The 21,482-nt window shown below is 41.1% G+C and overlaps 1 protein-coding gene across 3 annotated transcripts in view; it reads right to left on the bottom strand.

The window, feature by feature from the left end:
• The window catches only part of GPC3 (glypican 3), a 453,743-nt gene that overhangs the window by 48,624 nt on the left and 383,637 nt on the right, over positions 1-21,482 (bottom strand). For all 3 annotated transcript variants that reach the window (XM_057718111.1, XM_057718110.1, XM_057718112.1), the window contains one exon: positions 8,341-8,500. In XM_057718111.1, the coding sequence (XP_057574094.1) occupies positions 8,341-8,500 (160 nt within the window). The remainder of the gene's footprint in view (positions 1-8,340; positions 8,501-21,482) is intronic.

Here is a 21,482-nt window from a genome sequence, read left to right as displayed (position 1 = left end):
AAGTGATGGTAACTTTGTAGAAAGTTTTTACCTTTCCTTACTCTCATCTATCACCAGCTTACCTGTAGTAATTCCCTAGTCAACACTAAGGCGTGGGGATGGCCCCTTTCTGGGTACACTTACTCAATCGGCAGGTGATACTACTGTGAAAGCTTGCATCTAAATCCCTCTCTGTGAGCCATGAGAACTGCACAAAGCTCTGGGGTGAGGTGGGAATGGCTGTCTTGTCAATCTATTAGCCAGAACCACCTGGTCTGTGTCTGGGAGAAAAGTGCTATTATCGTGAGCTTTGCTTCCTTCAGCTTCCCTATGGCATTTGATCTCTAAAAGAAAAGATCAAGGCATGAAAGCAGATTGCTTCTAGCTGAGAGCAAGACAGAATGGAAAGAATCAGGGGCCCCCTTCCTTGACCCTCCCAACTCGTTGTCCACCCCTGCCCTCACTGCCCCACTGACACCAAAGAAAACAAAACATAACTAGCTGAGATGCTTTCAAGATGTAGGTGACTACTACTTTTGTGACTGGTTATTTGCACAACTCAACAGACATGCTTGTCATTGTTTAAATACCTTCTCACTGGGCTAAAAACAAGTTCATGAGTAACTGAAAATGCCACCTTGAGGATGAAAAAGAGGGAGCACATTATAATGAAATTTGTTGGCCACAACATCGGGAATTTAATTTATAATTTTACCTGCAGGCTTTTGGTAAATAAAATTAGCTTATGACCCAATGGTACCAAATAATATTAATACTATTACCCTAAGTGGGTAATTGCTTTACCGTTTATAAAGTACTTTTATATCCATTATCACGTGTGCTTCATTCAACAACTCATGAAGTGGGCAGGTCAGGAAATATTTTATCATTATTTTTGCATATGAGGAATATGAGGCTCAGAGCGGTTGAGTGGCTTTGTCCAAGGCCAACACTGGGAAGTAACAGAAGCAGAACTGAGACTCTGTAGATGAAATGCCCTTCCTTCCTGTTATGTCTCAAGCTTCAGCAGCCTAAGAGTAGGAGAGTATCCTGTTTACCCATGTGATGGGATCTACCTCCCAGTGTGAATGACACGGGGTCCCCTGACATTGAGGTCACATGTTTGAGAGACTGATATCCCAAGAAAGACAGCTGGAGCGAGTCGTTACAAGATCTTGCCTGAGAATTCCAGAGATGGGTTACTTAATGGGAAACTACCTTTAGCGTAAGTGCCAAAGATCTGACTGGTGGGTTTCCAAGGAGTGCAAAAGAAGTGGGAGTGGGTCGTTCAAACTATAGAATACATTTTGGGAAAACCGCCATAACCTTTTCCTGGACTTGTTACCAGCAAGGTAGCATAAATAGATATCCACATGTATTTTGAGCTCTGAACAGGAATCAATAACTTTCCCATTAAAAAACTCCAGCACATTTCATTCTCCTACAAACCTACTCATTCTTCAGCAGGCAATATGATTTGTTCTAAAGCATAAAAATTTTTGCAGATGCCACCTATGGTAAAAGGCCCACTATAGACTTGCTCCACTGATTTTACCCTTTTCACCAAAGCACCCCATTAATGAATTTATTGACACATGTGACCACCAGCCCACATTTGTGAGGGTTGGATTTGACAATTGAGAACAGTTACGCCACTGAAGTGTCCTTCCCCTGTTCCATGTGCACAGCGTGTTAGGAATAGGAATATAATACCACATTTGATCCACTAAAAAAAGAAAAAGAATAAAAATCATTGGCTTAAAAAATATTTTGCAATCTCTGTTTTTTGGGAGTCATTGTTCTTTTGCCTCCAGACTGTAAAGTAACTGTAGGGACGGAATATTGGGTACAGAGACCCACGGGGCCCACAGCTGTGAAGACTTCGTGGCTTCACTCCAGAACTGCTGGGAAGGGGTGACTGGTGGGAGGAAGCAGACAGCTGCTGTCCCTCCCACCACTTGGGGGTGACAGAGAAGAATGGCCAAAGGGACCTGCCTACACCTGGATTTCATCTTCACCCTCACTCCCAGACAAGGAACAAGTGACAAGATGTCTTTGTTCAGTCCTCACGCTGACATGGAGAGGCCGAAAGTTTCTTGAGGGCAAACATTTCCACAAGAAATGTTTGTTTAATATGGCAAGAAACAGCCCACTTGGTTTTAATATCGGTTCAAGTCCTAAGCCCAAGACGTGTGTCATGAACTGTCCTCACCCTGCCACCAATCAGCTGAAGCCCCCCTTACTCCCATGGAACAACAAGGAATGTTTCTGTCTTCTGTAGTCTGTTTCCGCTTTCCTCATCCAAAGAAATAACAGGCTTTCGCAGTAGCCGTTCTTTGGCCCAGCTTGAGATAAGAGTATCTTTGTTTTCTGACTCGCTGTTATAAAGACGTTAGGCTCGCCAGTATGCTCTGGCTGTACCCACAGAATAGCGCGAGCTGGGGCAAGAACAGGTCCAGGGAGGACAGGAGTGCGGGAGTGCTAACACAGATGTCTCTGAGATAGGTGTTTCTTGCTGGGAGTTGTTCTGTGAACGTATATTTCAACTGTGTTTCCAGCAGCAGGGTGTGTACGTGTGCGTGCCTACATGAGCGCGTGCATGTGTGCATGTGTGCGCATGGGCCTGTGTGAGACTTGGTGGAGAGGGGGCGCATGCTTAAGATGCTTAGTCATCATGTCTTGGCCAGGGACACATGGCCAGAGCTTGCAAAGCTTCTCAGGGATCAGCCCCAGCCAAAGCACTGGGAGTAGCCAGCTTCCCAAACAGTTTACAATAAGAGCTGTGACAAGGCCAAAAACTAGGAACAATGCTGACGGCAACCTGGCAACAAAACAGTCAGCTTATTGCACCAGGTCCATCATGGATGATCTATCTTTGGAAGGGAACCTGAACATGGGTGTTCAGTGCTAGTGTTTTATAAATCATGGGCTAAATTCAGTCTTTGCAGAAAATACATGCTGAACTTGGGTTGCTGAAAAAGCCAAAGAGCTTCCAGAGACTTTGGAATAGTAACAACAGTTTTATGGTTGTTATAAATATTTGTAGAGCTTCACAGGTTACAAAGCACTTTGACACTCATTATCACATTTGATTTTCACAATAACTCGTTGAGGTAGGCAAGGATGATGATCTCCATTTTACAGTTGGAGAAACTGAGGCTCAGAGCAGCTACATAACTTGGTCAAGGTCCCACTGTTAGTAAATATGCTAGCACTAGAACCCAAGTGTCCTAATCTAGCACAGGGATGATGGGCCTTGGGCCTATTTTATAATTCCTAGAATATGTAGCCCACGGTGGGGGCAGCTTAGTGGCTTCTTCGATGCTTCAAGGATTAAGCCTAAATGCTACAACAGCTCAATTAGGTGTTAACAACTGTAAACAAAACACCTTGTTAACATGACCTTATGATGCAGCAGGTCTTGAGGTGGGGCCTGAGATCCTGCATTTTGAACAAGCTCCCGGAGGATACAGATACTGCGGCTCCACAGACCCCACTTGGAAGAGCAAGGGCTGAGGGGATGCTGCTGAGTGCTGGTTACCTGGTTTTAGTTGCCTTTTACAGGTCTTACACCAAAATAACAAGGCAATTAATTCTAATCTGTACCTGCGGGCTCTTGGAGCTCCCATAGGTCAGCAGCAACAGCAACAGACCAGTTGCTTTAATAGTAGGTAGCATTTTTTGAGTGCTTACTAGGTGGATTATTTTCTTTAATGGTCATAACCCTATGAAACAAGCTGAGAGAAAGAAAATAACCCACCAAAAAGGAAACATACTAGCCTTGTTCTGAGAAGTGAAAGGAACAGGTGTGGGTAAGAAGACATTATGTCATGGTCATCTCAGTAGCAGTTAAATTCAACAATCAGAGAGAAGGGTCAGACTCTAAATGTAGAGATAAGAATTATAGAAAAAGAGAGCACTTGGGGAACTTTAGGATGAAGAGTTTTGAAAGTGAGTATAGCCCAAAAGGTTTGGAAACTACTCAGAACTTCTTCTGAGCATCACGGCATACAAGTGTGCTGGGCCAGGTGTGGGCAGCCCTTGGTAGGAAGCCTGGCTTGTCTGACTGGAAAAGTCAAAGGAGCTAGAGTAGGGAAAATGAGATTTTTTTTTTCCCACACCACGCAGCATGTGGGATCTTAGTTCCCCAACCAGGGATCGAACCCACGCCCCCTGCATGGGAAGGGCAGAGTCGCAACCACTGGACCACCAGGGAAGTCCCCAAGATCTTTTTTTAACAATCTTTCTTAACATGTAAATAGCTCAGGAGAAGAAAACAGGGAACCTGCAAGGTCAGAAGAAGGTGCCCCCAAAAGACTCCAATAAGCACCTTGTCAGGGACTAAAGCCAAATAAATGCACATAATCACAGACTGCTGGCACTAGAATGGCCGGTGAGAGATGTCTGGGTATTCTCTTCCTTTTACAAATGGAGAAACTGACTTCTAAAAAGAGGAAGGGGCTTGCCCCAGGATACAAGGGAGTTAGGAGCAAAGCCAAGAATAGGATCTCGGTGTCCTGCACTTTATCTAGCGCATCAAAACATGGGAAGAAGTGAGCCAGGGAAGCCAGCCAGTAGGACTGCTTGCTGGCTATAGCGCAAAAGCACTGTTCGGGGACAAAAGGGAGATAGAAGAGAGCCTGAACATACTCTGAGCCTTGTTTTTTATTTTCAAGTTGTCTTTTGGAGGAAGGAATTTGGAAGTTCTAAATGAGATGGCGGTAAACGCACACAGGGTTCCAAGTCTAGTTGACTAAGTGGATATTGATGAATCACCAGGGCCAGATGGCATCTACCCAGATTTGGGGTAAAATTGTGTAACAGCTGACCAAAGTGTATAGCTTGTTATTCCAAATAGCTATTGTGCCACGAGGCTGGCAGATTGCCAATGAGTCTCCTCTCCATGAGAAGCATTTCAAAGGGGACCCAAGGAACTCCAGGCTGGTAGGATCACTGAACATGTTAGGCAAGTGTAACCTACTGGGAGCAAGGCATCATTTTTCCTGTAAATTAAATTAACCACCATTTGTGGAGCGTTTTACAGTTTACAAAGCACTTAGGATTAATCACGCCTAACTAACTGACTAGAATCGAGAGGATAAATGTGCATTTGGACAAAGGGAAACCAGTGGGTGTAATCTATTTAGATTTTGAAAAGGCCCTTGACAAGGTCCCACACCAAATACTGTTTTAAAAAGTTAAGTCACCGTGGAATTGTGGAATCATGTTTTGAAATGGATAGGGAAGTGGCTCATAGGCAGGAAAGCAAGAGGAGAGATAAGTAGGGACTTCTAGAGAAACACGAACTGTGGTATGTACTAGAGATCAGCGTGGGGACCAGTTACTAGTTTGCTGAATCATCTGGGCAACGTTTAGATGACCAAAAGCTTTTGGGGGTATCAAAATGCAAAGCAGATTTGTGCAAAGAGTGGCCTCTGAAATCTGACTGCCTGGCTCTGAATCCTGACTCTGACCTTAGCCACTGCATGACCGTAAGCAAATTACTCTACCTCTTCCAGCATCAGTTTCCTCATCTGTAAGGTGGGAATAATAATAGTGGTGTTTTGAAAATGACATGAGGCAATGCCTGTAAAGTTCTGGCACAGGGCTTACAGCATGGTACGTGTCCAATAAACATAAGCTTCTATTATTTTTACATATTATGTTTATTCAACATTCTTTATATAGGATGCCAGGCTCCAAGCAATCAAGTTATGCCCTAGGAATGGAAGTTGGGAGCCATTGCAAACTATTTCTTGAAAGCATTGGCAGAATTTGTTTTAGTAATTCAGAGGACAGAGATAACTGTACACTGAGATGGTTGTGAAAGATTTCATTGAAGGAAACTAACAATTATGGAGCACCTAGTATGTTCCAGATACTGGGCTAGATGCTTTACAAACTTTCCCCCTTGATTTGATCCTGAAATAGTCCTATGAGTTCGGGGTAACGATCCCCACTTGATGGATGAGGTAATGCAGACTTAGATAGCAGGCTAAGAACCGACCCAGGTCCTGCTAGCTCATAAGGAATAGAGCCAGAATTCAAATACAAGTTTACTCTACCCCTAAACCTATTTTTTTTTCACTGCATCAAATTGAAATGCGCTTTTAGGGACGGGTGTAATTTAAGAAAAAATAAAAGAGGGGAATCTATACAGAAATAAATGTGGGCAAGCCTATGAAGATAAAAATAAGAACAGTATGTCTACTCGTGCTCATGGAGCATGAGTACGGTTGTTCTTGCCAAAGTGCACGGTTCCTGTGGGACTGGTGGTGGGAAATGAAGCCGGAAGGATACTTTAGGCTAGACCAGAGGCTCTCAGAACTCTGTTAAGGAGCCTGAGCATTACCCTCCAAGCAATGGGGACAGGATAGAGGTAGCTGAGCTAGAGAGAGGTAGGAGATGCTTTAGAAAGATTAACCTGGCAGCTGTACAGGATAAATTTGGTGGAATCTTCTGCCTGGGTCTCTGATTCTTTGTTCTCTAATCTGCTAGCCTAAGGCTCTCAATACTCCTGTCTTAGTCTAGAAGCCTGGAGACCACTTAAGATGTGATTGAAATAGCATATGCAAAGGGGTGAAAGGGGGATAGAAAGGAAACAATGAGAGAAGCAGAAAAAAAATTACAAATCATCTACAGTGATTTGGTGCCCAACTGTATACGAAGGGCAAAGGAGAAGAGTCAAAGACGATTTGAGTTTTAAGCCTCAGTGACTTGGAGAATGGTAGTGGCATTAGACAAATAAGGATATTAAAGGAGGAACCAGTTTGGGGTGGTCTGTTGATAAGTTTGATTTATGACACATAGAGCTGGGGGAGAATGGTGGGAAAACCAGGAAGAAATGACTAGTAAGCAGCTGGAGATGTGGGATGGTAGCTCAGGAAAGCAGCTGAGACTGGAGGTAATGGTTTTGTGAATTATCCCCATAGTGGCATACTAGTTAAAGAACGTTCACTGCAGCATTATCCACAATAGCCAAGAGATAGAAACAACCTAAATGTCCATTGATGGCTAAATGGATAAAGAAATCATGGTACATACACATGGTGGAATATTATTCTTGAAAAAGAAGGAAATCCTGTAGTCATATGCTACAACATGGATGAACCTTGAGGACATTATGCTAAGTGAAATAAGCCAGTCACAGAAGGGCTACATGATTCCACTTATATGAGGTAGCTAAAGTAGCCAAACTCATAGATGCAGAATGCAAACTGGTAGTGCCAGGAGTTGAGGGAGGGTGAAAGAGGAGTTAGTGTTTAATGGGGACAGAATTTGTCATACAAAGTGAAAAAGTTCTAGAGATCTGCCATATAATCTGCATGTAATTAACAATACTATACACTTAAAAGTTTGTTAAGAGGGCAGATTTCATGCTAGCTTGTGGTTTTTTTTTTTCCCAGAATGAAAAAAAAAAAAACTTACAGAAATCATTAAATAATTGAAAGAGCCAAAGTGTATAAGATCTATATTTTCTCTGGAGAACAGGGAAAAGATAGAGGCTTAAGAAGAGACCCAGTTTCAGGGTAGGATTAGAAAGAACTAGTGAAGGAAAGAGGTTGAAAAAGAAAGAGGAGCTTGTAGGGTCTCAGAGGCCATGCACAATAGGATTTCAAGGAGAAGGCTGTGCATTGCAGAAGGAAGAGCATGACAATGGAAGTCTAAAGGCCCAAGTTAGACTTCCAGCTCTTCCATTTAGATGAATCTCATTTCTTCTCTGAGCCTCAATGTTCTTATCTGTAAAATGGAAACATGAACACCTATCCATAGGAAAGTATTTTGTAAGTTGGGCTAATCAATACAAATGTGACTTGTGAGGAAATATCTTTTGCTGTGGTTGTTTTGCCTTCTTGACAGCATCAGCTCTCTATTTTTCTTCTATTTGTATTCGTGCAGTTATGTGTCACAGCCTATCAGTGTTAGACTACTTATGAAAAAAAAAAACCCAAATATGACATTCTAAGAAGAAAGGGTCACCTAATGTCTTTTCCTTTGAAAGTTACCCCATCATTGGTTTTCACTAGACTCTCAAGATTGCATTTCTTTTTTCATCTCTTTTTGTAACTGAGAAGAACCAAGGAAATCTCCAGTAGGAAACAGAGCCAACTGATTTAGGTCCGTTCATTTTAGACAATGAAAAACAGGAAGTTACCCTTTTAATCTACCCAGGTCCATAGATTAAAAAAAAAAAGGCTACCTGAAAATTTCATTTTTCTAGAGTGTAGCCTTTCCTTGAAGAATTGATAGCATTGTGTGATGCAGAGACTTTAGGGGAGTTATAGACAGCAGATTCAATTGGTCTTTAATTTCCAAGCATCACCATTTTAGCTCAGATTTGCTCGAGCACTAATCAGTTACCTGCAAGGAAGCGGAGCTGGTTCTTCACTTTCATCATTCCATCACCAGAGCCTTCGATACACTCATCTTCATCATCGCCGCAGTCTCCACTTTCAAGCCCTTCCTCATCAAGGTTTTTATCCAGAACTCTACCTTTGGGCACAGACATGGTCCTCAGGAGCTGAAAGAAACCAACCAGGATTGCAGCAGCTCTTCATATTTCTCAGGTAGGGCCAAAACAATGTGTTATTAACAGGAGGCATTAAAAAATGTTAAAAGAGTTACACAGAAGGTTTTAAAAGTCATTTTCAAACTTAAATAGATGTACACTGCTCATATGTTTTAGGGCTGCATAATTCTGGACCCTTCCATAGCATTCGACATGATTCTCCACTCTTCCATTCTACTTCCACCATCCAGTAGCCACAATGTATACTGTATCAGAACTTTCCCATGTCTTAAGTTCCTGAAAGCCTCCATGGGAGGAGAACTCACAGATGAGGAACTTAAGACATGACAGGCAAAGCATATTTATAGGATGAGAGAACACCAAGTTCAGAGAAGATGCCTATGGAAGCCCTCTATAACTATATTTACATTCACTAAATTAAAGCAACAAATGCATCCCATCGAGTGAAGAGAAGGGCAACAACATTTTATACACATTTAAATGAATATTTCATTGCCTCGTACCATGCCCTGACCACTAGAGAAACTTTAAAAATATCTCCCTCTTCCACAATTTCACTAAGATGCTTTGAAATTCACTTTGCTTTATTGTAGATCATATGCCTAATAAGAGGCATGTCTGTTTTGCTCTTCAGTGTCTGGGTTTTTCAGTCACATAGTCAATGCCTTTCTAATTTTATGGTGACTCCTGCCTCCCAAGTGTCTCTCCATTGACTCAGAAGACCAGCTCACAGCATGAGTGGTCTCTGAGGGCAGTTTACTTTTCCTCACCACTTCTCTCCCAGGCTGTATTCCAGCATACTCTATTCCTGCTCTAGCTTCTGCCCCATCATCCATTTTTAGTTCTAGATCTCAGTCCTACCTCCCATTTGAAAATAATGGACAACAAAAGATGCTGGATATGCAGAACGTGAGATTTTTGCAATTGCAGAAGAAGTATCTGGAAAAGAAATGCTGCATACATACACAGGCACGTCTTGCTTTCTGTGGCTTCCACTGTCTGGGTTCACTGTCACTTCAAAATATACTTTTATGTTCTCCACTTGTGATTTAGCTGTTACACCAAACTACCTACCATAGGGAAATGTGACTCTGCAGGTTTGTTTCTCTTCTTTAAGCAAAGAAAGAAAAGTCCACAACAAGAAGTTGGTTCTTTCCTGGTCAACAACCTCCAATGGCATCTGAGAAGCCAACTCACCTACCATCTCCCACTCCAGCACCATCTCTACTGCCACTCTAACACATCCCCTTCTCTATCCCTCCCCTCCTCCTACACACCTAAATGTATAATGTAGACACACAGGCTCGGATGAACTACACCAGCAGTTCTCTTAAATTTTAGATTTTAGGACCCCTTCATACTCTTATTGGGAATCCCAGGGAACTTTTGATTATATAGTTATATCTATTACCATCTTACAAATCATAACTGAGAAATTAAAAAAAATTATTTCATAACTAATCTAAACATAACAATAATAAACCCATGATATGTTAACATAAATAGCATTTTTAATGAAAAATAACTATATTTTCCCTTAACATAAAACCATTAGAAGAAGGGTGGCATTTGCGTGTATCATTAATACTTAGCTTAATATGATAGCTGGATTATCATATCTGCTTCTCCCTTCAATCAGTTGTTATATGTTGTTTTGGTTGAAACATTTGCAGAAAATCCAGCCTCTCCCAGGTATGTAAGAGGAAAAGAAAGAAGTATTTTAGTAGCCTTTTCAGATAATTGTGGATATTTTTCATTGATACTACATTAAAACTCAACAAGTGGGAAGGGTTACTTGCAATGTTGAATATGAAACCATATAAATAAATTTTTCATGTTGTTATATTAAAATCCATTGGTATGTTGTACACTTTGAATGGGCCTTTTACCCATTTTGTCTCATCATGCATGGGTCATCCGGAAAATACTGGTTCACTGAGCTCTGCAGGTCTCCCACATGTTGACACCTGTCATTATATGATATCAAAACATCACATTCATTAATATCACCTCCAATCTCATTAGAAAAGTCTTTTAAATATTGGGAAGCTCTCAAGGTCATGGTGGCAGATACAAGATTTCCAAAATGTTAATTTTCTCTTGAAAGTTTGAATTTTATCCTTGGCAACAAATACTGTCAGTTTTTCCTTTAACTGTCAGGCTCTCTTTGTTCCTTTTGATGAAGATGTCTAGCAAATACTCAAGTCTCTATAAGCATAGATTGTCAGTCATTAAAGAGGCTAGTTTAGCTCATAGCTTAATCTCACAAGTGCTTTTCCTTGAGACACACATCAACACAGTTTGCAGCAGAAGCACCTTAAACATATATCAAATGCCGAAACACAAAATATTCTTTAAAAGTATACTCAACTGGAGGACACGGGGTTGGGGGGGTGGGGGGTGAAGGGGAAGCTGGGACGAAGTGAGAGAGTAGCATAGACATAGATACACTACCAACTGTAAAATAGATAGCTAGTGGGAAGTTGCTGTACAACAAAGGGAGATCAACTCGATGATGGGTGATGCCTTGGAGGGCCAGGACAGGGAGGGTGGGAAGGAGTTGCGGGAGGGAGGGGATATGGGGATATATGTATAAATACAGCTGATGCACTGTGGTGTACCTCAAAAGCTGGTACAAGAGTGTAAAGCAATTATATTCCAATAAAGAGCTTAAAAAAAAAGTATACTCAAGCATTAAGGTTTAATACATTAATCATTTTTACTGCTTCAGTAATGGTATTCTTTTTTTTTTTAAGAACTTTTATTGAGATACAGTTAACAGACAATAAACTGCATGTATTTAGAGTGTACAATTTGGTATCCCAGCCTCCCAATTCATTCCCCCCAATCCTCCCTGCTTTCCCCACTTGGTGTCCATATGCTTGTTCTCTACATCTGTGTCTCCATTTCTGCCTTGCAAACGGGTTGATTTGTACCATTTTTCTACAGTCCGCATATATGTGTTAATATATGATATTTGTTTTTCTCTTTCTGACTCACTTCACTCTGTATGACAGTCTCTAGGTAGTAATGGTATGCTTAAGTGAAATGCCTTTCACTTTCCTGTGAGTGTATGCCAGTGAAGAGCACAAGAATTACGAGTGTAATTTGGTGCCACTGCCCTGATTCATACTGCTGTGCCAACAGTTGTACTCACTATTGCTTTTGCACCATCAGTGCAAATATCAGCACAGCGAAAAAGGCAAATAACATTTAGCATTGTTGTGCAAGTAATTTTGACCTTGTGGATCCCTGGGTTTCATGGACTACCAGGGTTCATAGACTATTCTTGGAGCACTACTAACCTAGACTGTAACGTCATTTCAGTTTGACCAAAACACTCTAATTTCTTCCGTTACCATTATTTCATATGGGAAAACTGCTTTTGATATACACATTTTAAGGTCAATTTTGAAAAATACATCCTTCGTGTATGTCGTGGATTACCTGAATTAGAATTTTTCACATAAGGGGAATCTGTGGTTAGATACAGTTTTCTTGAACTTGCTATTTCTCAAGCACATCTCACATCCGTGCCTTTTATTAATCCCGTCAGCAAACATTAATTGAACACCTAATGTGAGTTGTTTTCATTTCTGTCTATTGAAAGCACTCCATCCTTTCAAGCCAAGTTCAAATGTCACTTCCTTAATAAAGCCTTCCTGGCCACCACAGATGGTCATTATAGTTCTCCCTTTCCCTCTGCCAGCACTGCTCCCTTTATCTGTACCTCCTAAATAGCACTTTATGTATGCAAGCTGGTATTATTTATTTGTACACGTGGCTTTGCTCCACCACCAGACTGTGAGCTGCCCAGGGGCTGTGCCTTAGTTATCTTTGAACCCTATAGCATTTAAGGCAGTGTCTGGCACACAGTAGGCACTCAATGAATGTGCTATTGAACTGAAGCAAAATGAAGTGGCGTGGCATCTTTAATTCTTTAAAAGCTACTTCCGCAACTTCATGAAAAAGGAGAAAGCCAAAGCACGGATGTATTATAGAAAAACTTGTGAATGCACAGCTAAACCCTTTTGGATGACCCTTGCTAAGATCTGTGGCTAAACTTTGAGAGGCCATTTTCCAACCTCATGTACAATACCCCCAGTATTCTCCGGTATTTCAGTTTTTTTAAGGGCAATTGAAAAAAAAACTTTAAAACTTTGCCAGTGAAATTACTGCTTTAGTTCTTAAATTACTCCCGTTTTGGAGACAACTTCAGCATTGAAGAAGGATTACAGCGCACTTTCAAACCATATTACACAGACATCTGCTAATGAGCCTAACCCTCACACATTAACAAAACAAACCCAAACCTAGAAAGCTATTGTTAATGCAAAAGTCTTACAGAGTCTGAAACTCCAGAGTGTTGAAAGAAGGGTAATGTGTCAGAGATGAGGAATTACCATTGAGGACTGTGGACTTAGTACAGCCTGGAATTTGGCACAGAAATCAAATCAGCTAATTACAGTTCACAATATTGACCTTTTTGTTCCCTCTCTCACTCTTTACAATGTCTTCCAGACTGAACACTCACTTTATAAAAGGGAAGTTATGAGGGCCTTGCACCCAAATCGGTTAACTTTAGGTGCCTAATGCTTTTGATTAACTGTCTGCCATTTTCAAAGGACACTATCCTATTAGCTTTTTAAAAGCCAGGGTTCAGAATAATGATTATCAATGTAAACTACCTTATTAAAACACCAGTCTGATGATTTTACTCCACAGCCCCCGGAACCATTCCCTAAACCCAGCATTTCTGCCGTGTGTTCTTTGACCCTCCTTAGGGGGAAGTACACAAGGCCTTTCCACTGCCCAGCTTTTTCCACAGTTTCTACCCTCCTTGCTACTCTGTTTGACTCACATGAAACTATCACAGTTGCTTAAATATACAATCAATTTTTACTTTATAACACAATATTTTCATTGTGTAAGTATTAATATAATATAGAAAGATGAAAGGAAAGAGAAATAAGGGAAACAACCCAATTCCTAAACTTTAAGAGCTAATGTTTGTGTTTTCTGGGGTAGGGTTTGGTTGTTTTTTTTCCCATAATTTATTTATTGGCTGTGTTGGGTCTTCACTGCTGTACATGGGCTTTCTCTAGTTGCGGGGAGCGGGGGCTACTCTACATTGTGGTGCATGGGCTCCTCATTGCAGTGGCTTCTCTTGTTGCAGAGCACGGGCTCTAGGCATGTGGGCTTCAGTAGCTGTGGCACATGGGCTCAATAGTTGTGGCTCACAGGCTCTAGAGCGCAGGCTCAATAGTTGTGGCACATGGGCTTAGTCGCTCCGCGGCATATGGGATCTTTCTGGGGCAGGGATCGAACCCATGTCCCCTGGATTGGCAGGCAGGTTCTTAACCACTGCGCCACCTAGGAAGTCCCAGGGTTTGTTTTTAATATCTATATTTTTTGCACGGTCGAACGTGCATTTTAGAATCAGACTGACTTGGTTTTTCCCCTTATTAACTTCTTTCTTTCCACTTACTAACTCTGCTGCTTAATCTCCCTAAATCTCAATGTCTTCATCTGTAAAATGAGGAAAATAATGCCTGCTTCATAGAAATTGTTGTTATGAATAAATGTAATGCTTTAAATGTGTTTAAAACACCTACACAGGGCCCCTCAGGGATCTACTGAAATTTACTTAACCATTTTCCTAATATTGAAAATATTACATTGCTTCTAGTTCTTTTGCTCTTATAAATAAAGATGGACCATCAGGAACATTCACTGACTTTCCATATTTTGGATTATCACCTTAGTTTCCTCCTTAGTAGGATTACTGAGTCAAATGGTATGTACATGTTTATACACCATGGGAGTGAGTCTTCAATTTCTATAAGAATCTCCTAGGATGTTTGTTAAAAACTCAGGCTCCCAGGCTTCACCCACAGAGCTTCAAATTTAGTAGGTCTGGGGTAGAGCACAGATCTGCACTGTTAACTAGATACGCCTCTCCCCCCGCCCCCGCCCCCACCTTACTGTGACTGAACCACAGACCACACTTTAAGAAAGGCTGCTCCAGTGTCACTCCGCTTCCCAGAAACCCACTGAAACCATCTTGGGACAAGAGTCACCTCAGCCCCACGTGTGTTTGAACCCTTAATGCATGTTCTTCAAACCATTTTATAAAAAAGTAAATGCAGTCTGACGATTTCCTTTTCACTTAGGTATGGACATCATGACCTTTTGTCTTTGTAGCTAATGAAAATACCCTTGTGTAAAGTGAGTGACTTTGTTTGATTAGAAAGGGAAATATTTAAAGTTAGCCTTGAAACAGGTACTCAGGGTTGTGTGATAAAAGGAAACAAAAAGCCTGAAAGAATTACTTAAGAAAATTAGAACCACAGCATAAGAGAAACAAAGACTTTCTAGAATACAGCAATTTCATGTTCTTAAAACCATAACCAAGATAACAAAAGAACACTGCAGCATGGGACAATGTGATTTGGCCAAAGCTCTCTTCATGCTTGGTTGACAGGAGAACAAAGATCAAACGACATACTTATTGTTCTTAGGGGGATCAAATATGCTGAAATTAGACCAGCGAGAGCAGCAACTCTTGATCTGTCTATATGGTATAAGTAATGTGCCTCTTGGCATTATCTTGATTGCAAAGATATGAACCTTATCAGCCACACACCGTGCTAGGATTTAACATATGTTCTCTCATGTAATCCTCGAATCCACACCATCAATTTGCGGAACAGGGGAGATTGCCATCCCCATTTCCCATGTCAAGGGAGGCTCAGAGAGGGGATAAGACTTGACCAGGTCACTAAGTAAGTGACAGAGACCTCATTAAAATATAGACTTCTGCTTCCAAGTCCACAGGTCTTCAAAAAAAAAATGCTCTCTTAGGTAAAGACATCAGCTGATGGGGCCTTCATTCACATTGTTTTTTGCCATCTTGACTTCTTTATCTAAGATAATTTCCAGTGCAATCTCATTTTCTCAGATGCTATCCATGAACTATACCTTGATGGGAAAGCCTTTTGTTATTGGGTGGGAGAGCTGGCAGGGGGAGATAATGACATTGGACGCCTCCTGCTTGTTTTTCCCAGGCTTGCCATCTACTGTGTCTTAAATAACCAAACTATCTCATCACAAACAGGTTTGTTTTGAAAAGCTTCAGACAGCTGGTTAGAATAGAATGAAAAATTCCATTACTGCTGCTACATGGTTAAGAGTTTTCTTGACTTTAAGCTCTTTAGCATTTTAAAAATAAAGGATAAGTAACAAAGTAGATATTACAAATATGGGGCTTGGTACATATTTTGAGGATTTAGCTGGTTTTGTCTCTTTTGGCTACTCACAAACCTCTCTCTAGGCACTTAAAAAAATATCTGGAATCCAGGTTACATTTTAAAGCTATTAAGCTGGGCTTACAAAACTGACTTTGAACTATTTGGATGCTCAGCTTTATACAACCTGCAAGGAATGCTGTGGGGGCTCAGCTTTCCATGTCCACAGCAATGTAAATACATGCTTTACTGTTTGTATTTGAGTAGCATAAGCTAATGGGAAACAAATGTGGTGACTCCAATGAATCCCAGCTTTGGGGGAATGCCATTATTATTTACACACTGTGCACATCCACAAGACCTAGGGCATGTGACCTCTGCTTTGCGCGCACACTTTCTTTGAACGAACACACCAAACCACAACCACAGCTAATTGGAAACAATTGCGACTCCACACATTTGAGGAGAAGCCAGAACGAAAGTGTATAGGGCTAGAATTAATGGCTATATATGCAGTTCACACGTTGGAGAGGCAATAAAGTAGAGCCCTTAAGAGTGTGAGCTTTGGAATCTGACCAACATGGATTTGAATCTCTACTCAGCCTGCATACTAGCTGTGTTACTTTAGGCAAATCACGTAACCGCTCTGAGCTTCAGTTTCCTTGCTGTAAAATAGAAGATAATGCTATTCATTAACTTTGCAGGGTTGTTGAAGAATTAAATTCAACAGCACCTTTCACCTTTCACAATCCCATGTATCTTTCTTTCATAGAACTTTCCACAGTTTGTAATTCTATATTCCCCTGTTGCACCTCCCCACCCCCCCCAACTAGACTAACAGAAGAAATAATGGTCTGTTTCGATTGCCAGTGTGTAGCATCGTCTTTGGTACAAAGTAAACATTCAATAAATATTCATTAAATGGATGGATGAACAAATAAATAGAATAATGCGTATAAAGTACTTAGCACATTGCTTGGCAAGGTAATTAGTTCTCGAACCATGTTAACTCTGTCGCTGAGGATAATGATGATGAGCTTGAAGATGAAGAAAGGGAGGAAGAGGAGAAGGAGCAGTAGCAGCAGCCATGGCAGCAGACATGAAGAGCTTATTCCAAATGCCTTGAGAAGCAAAACAAGGAACACTCCATGGCCAAACACTGAGGCACCAGATAAAGGGGGGGGGGGTGAAATTTTTGTAAGAGTCTGGGGAAACCCTCTGGATGCTCCCAGTAAGACAAAGGTCTGTGCACTAAGGATGCATGCAGAGATGTGTAGTAATAAAGAGGCTGTGCTTCCATGTAGTGTCAATAAGAAGGCCACCCACACCCAGATATGCTCTAGCCTGGGCATTGCTTCCATGTCTGCCTCTTATCCACAGCACACGCTTTCTTTACCACTTCTAGCTTCCCCGATCTGTACTTTACGATTGTTAATGCAGCATGGAAACTTGTGAAAATCAGTCCGCCCAGTTCAATAGATACCTTGATGGTGAAACAAACCAGGATGTGAAAGAAGCAAACCCTGGATGAAATTAAAACTGTTTTGATGCGGCTCCTTCCCAGTGGAAGAAATGGTTCTCTGCAGTTTTAGGAAGCTGTCCACTGCCTTAAAATAAAAATATTTATAATAATATTACCAACAGCTTAGAACTGTTCAGAGTTTTATGCTTTTCTGAGAAGAAGAAAAGCATGGTGGTTAAAGTCTCACACTCTAGAGACAGAAAACGTGTTCAAATCTAGACTTTATCGTTTACTAGCTTTGTTATTATAAACAAGTTATTCTTTAACCTCTCTGAGCCTTATATTTCTTATCTATAAAATGTGTATAATAATACCTATACCAGCGGGTTAGGGTGGGATGAATTTGGAGATTGGGATTGCCATGTATACATTACTAATAAGAACAAAAATATCAATAGTACACTTTAAAAAAAATTAAATCAGCCTTGCAGATTAGTATAAAACACACACACACACACACGCACAATAATAATTCCTATACCTATAATCTCCCACATTGCATTATCGTGAGGATTAGATGAAATAATCCACGTAAAGCACTAAGCTTAGTATCTGGCACATAGTTAAGTACTTACACAATGATATATTAACATATATTAAAAACAATATGTTTATAAGATCTGAATCTCTGAAGAGGATGAATTCTGAATTTTTGGTTCCAGTTAACATTCAGTTATGGCCTGGGTAGGGCTCATTCTGTGGAACACTGTAGGCTCTTAATAAATCTTAGTTATTGTGTCATTACTATCAGCATTTCATTATTTTTATAATTAAAAGTACTTCCATATCTGTTTTCTTGGTCGATCCATCCCGGATCCCTGTGAGGCAGCAGGGTGAGTAGTATTAGCTTCATTTTACAAATAAGTAAATCGGAGCTGAGAGAGATGTCAGGCAACGTGCCCATTTTTAGCTTGAAAAAGTTCAAGGGTAGTTACTGTGAGGTGGTTAGGATTTTTTTTAAAATAAATTTATTTATTTTATTGGCTGTGTTGGGTCTTCATTGCTACACACAGGCTTTCTCTAGTTGCAGAGAGTGGGGGCTACTCTTCATTGTGGTGCACGGGCTCTTTATCATGGTGGCTTCTCTTGTTGTGGAGCACAGGCTCTAGGTGCATGGGCTTCAGTAGTTGTGGGACATGGGCTCAATAGTTGTGGCTCACGGGCTCTAGAGCGCAGGCTCAATAGTTGTGGTGCACGGGTTTCGTTGCTCCGCAGCATGTGGTATCTTCCTGGGGCAGGGATCGAACCCATGTCCCCTGCTTTGGCAGGCCGATTCCTAACCACTGCGCCACCTAGGAAGTCCGGTGGTTAGGATTTGGAACGGAGCTGGGGAGGAGGGCTGCTGTACTCCAGCATTAAATGGGAAAGGGCATGGCCCTGGGACTAGCAAAGTGCCTGACACATAGCAGGTGCTTAGGAAACACCTGGTAACCGAAAGAATGAATGAACCAATGGGCTAACAAAATAAATAAGCAATTTATTGACTGACTTTTCACTCTCAATCTCTCTCTCTTCAACCCTGGTCTGATATGCCATTGCTATTGCTCTGGAATGGAAATAGTTGATTCCTGCCAGGGAGCCCTGGATACACTGAGGCTAGACAGCTAGACAGATGTACACGCAGATGGAGTGACTAACTGCCAGCAGGTCCCATATTCCCCTGCAGCTGAGGGAGCCCCCTCCTCTGATAAAAGTGGGATAAAGTGAAAGAAGAAGGCAGGAAATTGATATTTTTAAGCAAGTGAACCAACTAATTCAACAGGATGTGGTCAACCAAAGTACTAAGTGGCTGAGATGGTTCCTGAGGCCATCTGGTGAGCCTCTTCCAATCCCCAGGTGAGTACTCTGTTTGCTAGATTAGTTGGCCTAATGTGTGTTAGTTCTGTGCTCTGTAATGACCTCCTTTAGGCTCTCTAGCATTACTAGAATAAATCTCATTTTAAGGGTTCAAAAGCCCCACAAAAGACATTTCTAGTTCTAAGGCTGGAGTCAAGGCTGCCCTAGCCTCCAGAAGCTGGCCAGATTAGGCTGATTTGCCAGGTGTGGCAGCAAAATGCAAATACAGCAGGGTAACCTTGCAGGCCACCAAGTCCAATTTCCCTCTGAAGGCATCTGGCCCTGGCTACCAGCATTGTTGAAGATTAGTGACTTTCTGTCTCTGTGTCAGTTTTAAATTGTGAAAAGCTTCAAGAATGAAATACATCTTTTGTCTGGAAGGAAAACTTACTTCGAAGACATCTGTGAAACCCCACAGCACCACTTGGTTTCCAAAGGATCGCCTTAATTAGATGAGGGCCACTGACAGAGGGTAAGGGTCCCAGGGTGACAGTATGCCAAGATATCACATGTTTCCTCAGGGAACTGAGGTTACACAGGCATGATCTGCACATTCATTATTGTCCTAGTGTATAAATCTGATTCATTCCAAATAGACATTTTGTGGTTATACTTTTGGGAAATGAGAATTCTTGCCTCTAAAAATAGCCTCTGTGTATGAACCACAGCAGCTATGTCATCAAGCACAGGGCTTTAATAGTCAACCTCAGTGGCTGGGGGAGAAGGTTCACTACCTTTCAGAAGGCATCTGGCCCACCAAGGATTAGTGAGATGCCTCTAGTTTCCCTGTCAAAGCTTCCTGCCTTGAAAGGCTAGGTGTAGATCAGGATTTACAAATAGGTTTTCAGTGAAAACCGTTTTCTTCTCTGGTGTACTATTTGAAAAATATGAATTTAAAACATGTTTCAGATAATTAAGGCTGCATTGTATTATTCTGAAGTGTAATAAATGACTTGGTACATCTGGTACAAATAAATTAGCTGGGACTCAGTGCAAAACTAGATTCTGAGTTTCTAGTTAGTATTTCCTTGGAGGTCAGAGAGCTTCAAACCTTTCCAAGGTTTAGGCTATAGATTCCTTTTTTTTTTTTTAATTTATTTTATTAATTTATTTATTGGCTGAGTTGGGTCCTCGTTGCTGCACACGGGCTTTCTTTAGTTGCCATGAATGGGGGCAAGTCTTCATTGCGGTGCGCCAGCTTCTCATTGTGGTGGCTTCTCTTGTTATGGAGCACGGGCTCTAGGTGCATGGGCCTCAGTAGTTGCAGCACCTGCACTCAATAGCTATGGCTTGGGGACTCTAGAGTGCAGGCTCAGTAGTTGTGGCACATGGGCTTAGCTGCTCTGCAGCATGTGGGATCTTCCCCGACCAGGGCTCAAACTCGTGTCCCCTGAATTGGCAGGCAGATTCTTAACCACTGCGCCACCAGGGAAGCCCTAGGCTATAGATTCCTAAAGGGGACATAGGCTCCCACAGGAAACAGGAAACATAAGCAAAATTATTTTAATATTCGTACCTAATCACATACTTTTAAAGGTTGAAATAGAAGGAGCAAAAGAATGGTGCTCTCCATCACTGTTCACTGCAGCACTATTCACAATAGCCAAGACATGGAAGCCACCTAAATGCCCACTGACAGATGAATGGATAAAGAAGACATGGTATGTGTACGTGTATACACACACACACACACACACACACACACACAGGAATATTACTCAACTATAAAAATGAAATAATGCCATTTGTAGCAACATGGATGGATCTAGATATTATCATATTAAGTGAAGTAAGCCAGACAAAGATGAATATCGTATATCACTTATATGCACAATCTAAAATATGATACAAATGAACTTATTTACAAAACAGAAATAGACTCACAGACATAGAAAACAAAATTATGGTTACCAAAGAGGGAGGGAGAGGGCTAGATTAGGAGTATGAGATTAACATATACACACTACTATATACAAAACAGATAAACAAGGACCTACTGTATAGCACAGAGAACTATATTCAATATCTTGTAATAACCTACAATGGAAAAGAATCCGAAGCTGTACCCCTGAAACTAACACAATATTGTAAATCAATTACGGTCAAATTAAAAAAAGACATTCTCATAGCATTTTCTTTACTTAAGATCATGTTGAATATGAGGACTATGTTCAGTGTCATTTCACAACAGGCTACCAGTTTGATTCTCCAAGTTTGGAAATCAATAATAAATACTCAGAGAACTCTCAAAAAAAAAAAAAGCCACAATGGTGCTTTTGTATATTTTTTTAGTGTCACTCCTTAAGTGAAGATTAACTTAAGAAATGCTTGGGTAACTAATTTTAATATGAAAAAGTAGGATGTGTAC

The sequence above is a fragment of the Hippopotamus amphibius genome, chromosome X (genome assembly GCF_030028045.1).
Source record: "Hippopotamus amphibius kiboko isolate mHipAmp2 chromosome X, mHipAmp2.hap2, whole genome shotgun sequence".
Classification (NCBI taxonomy): domain Eukaryota; kingdom Metazoa; phylum Chordata; class Mammalia; order Artiodactyla; family Hippopotamidae; genus Hippopotamus; species Hippopotamus amphibius.
Note: the sequence above shows the minus strand (reverse complement) of the source record. Positions and strands in the feature narration are given on the sequence as shown.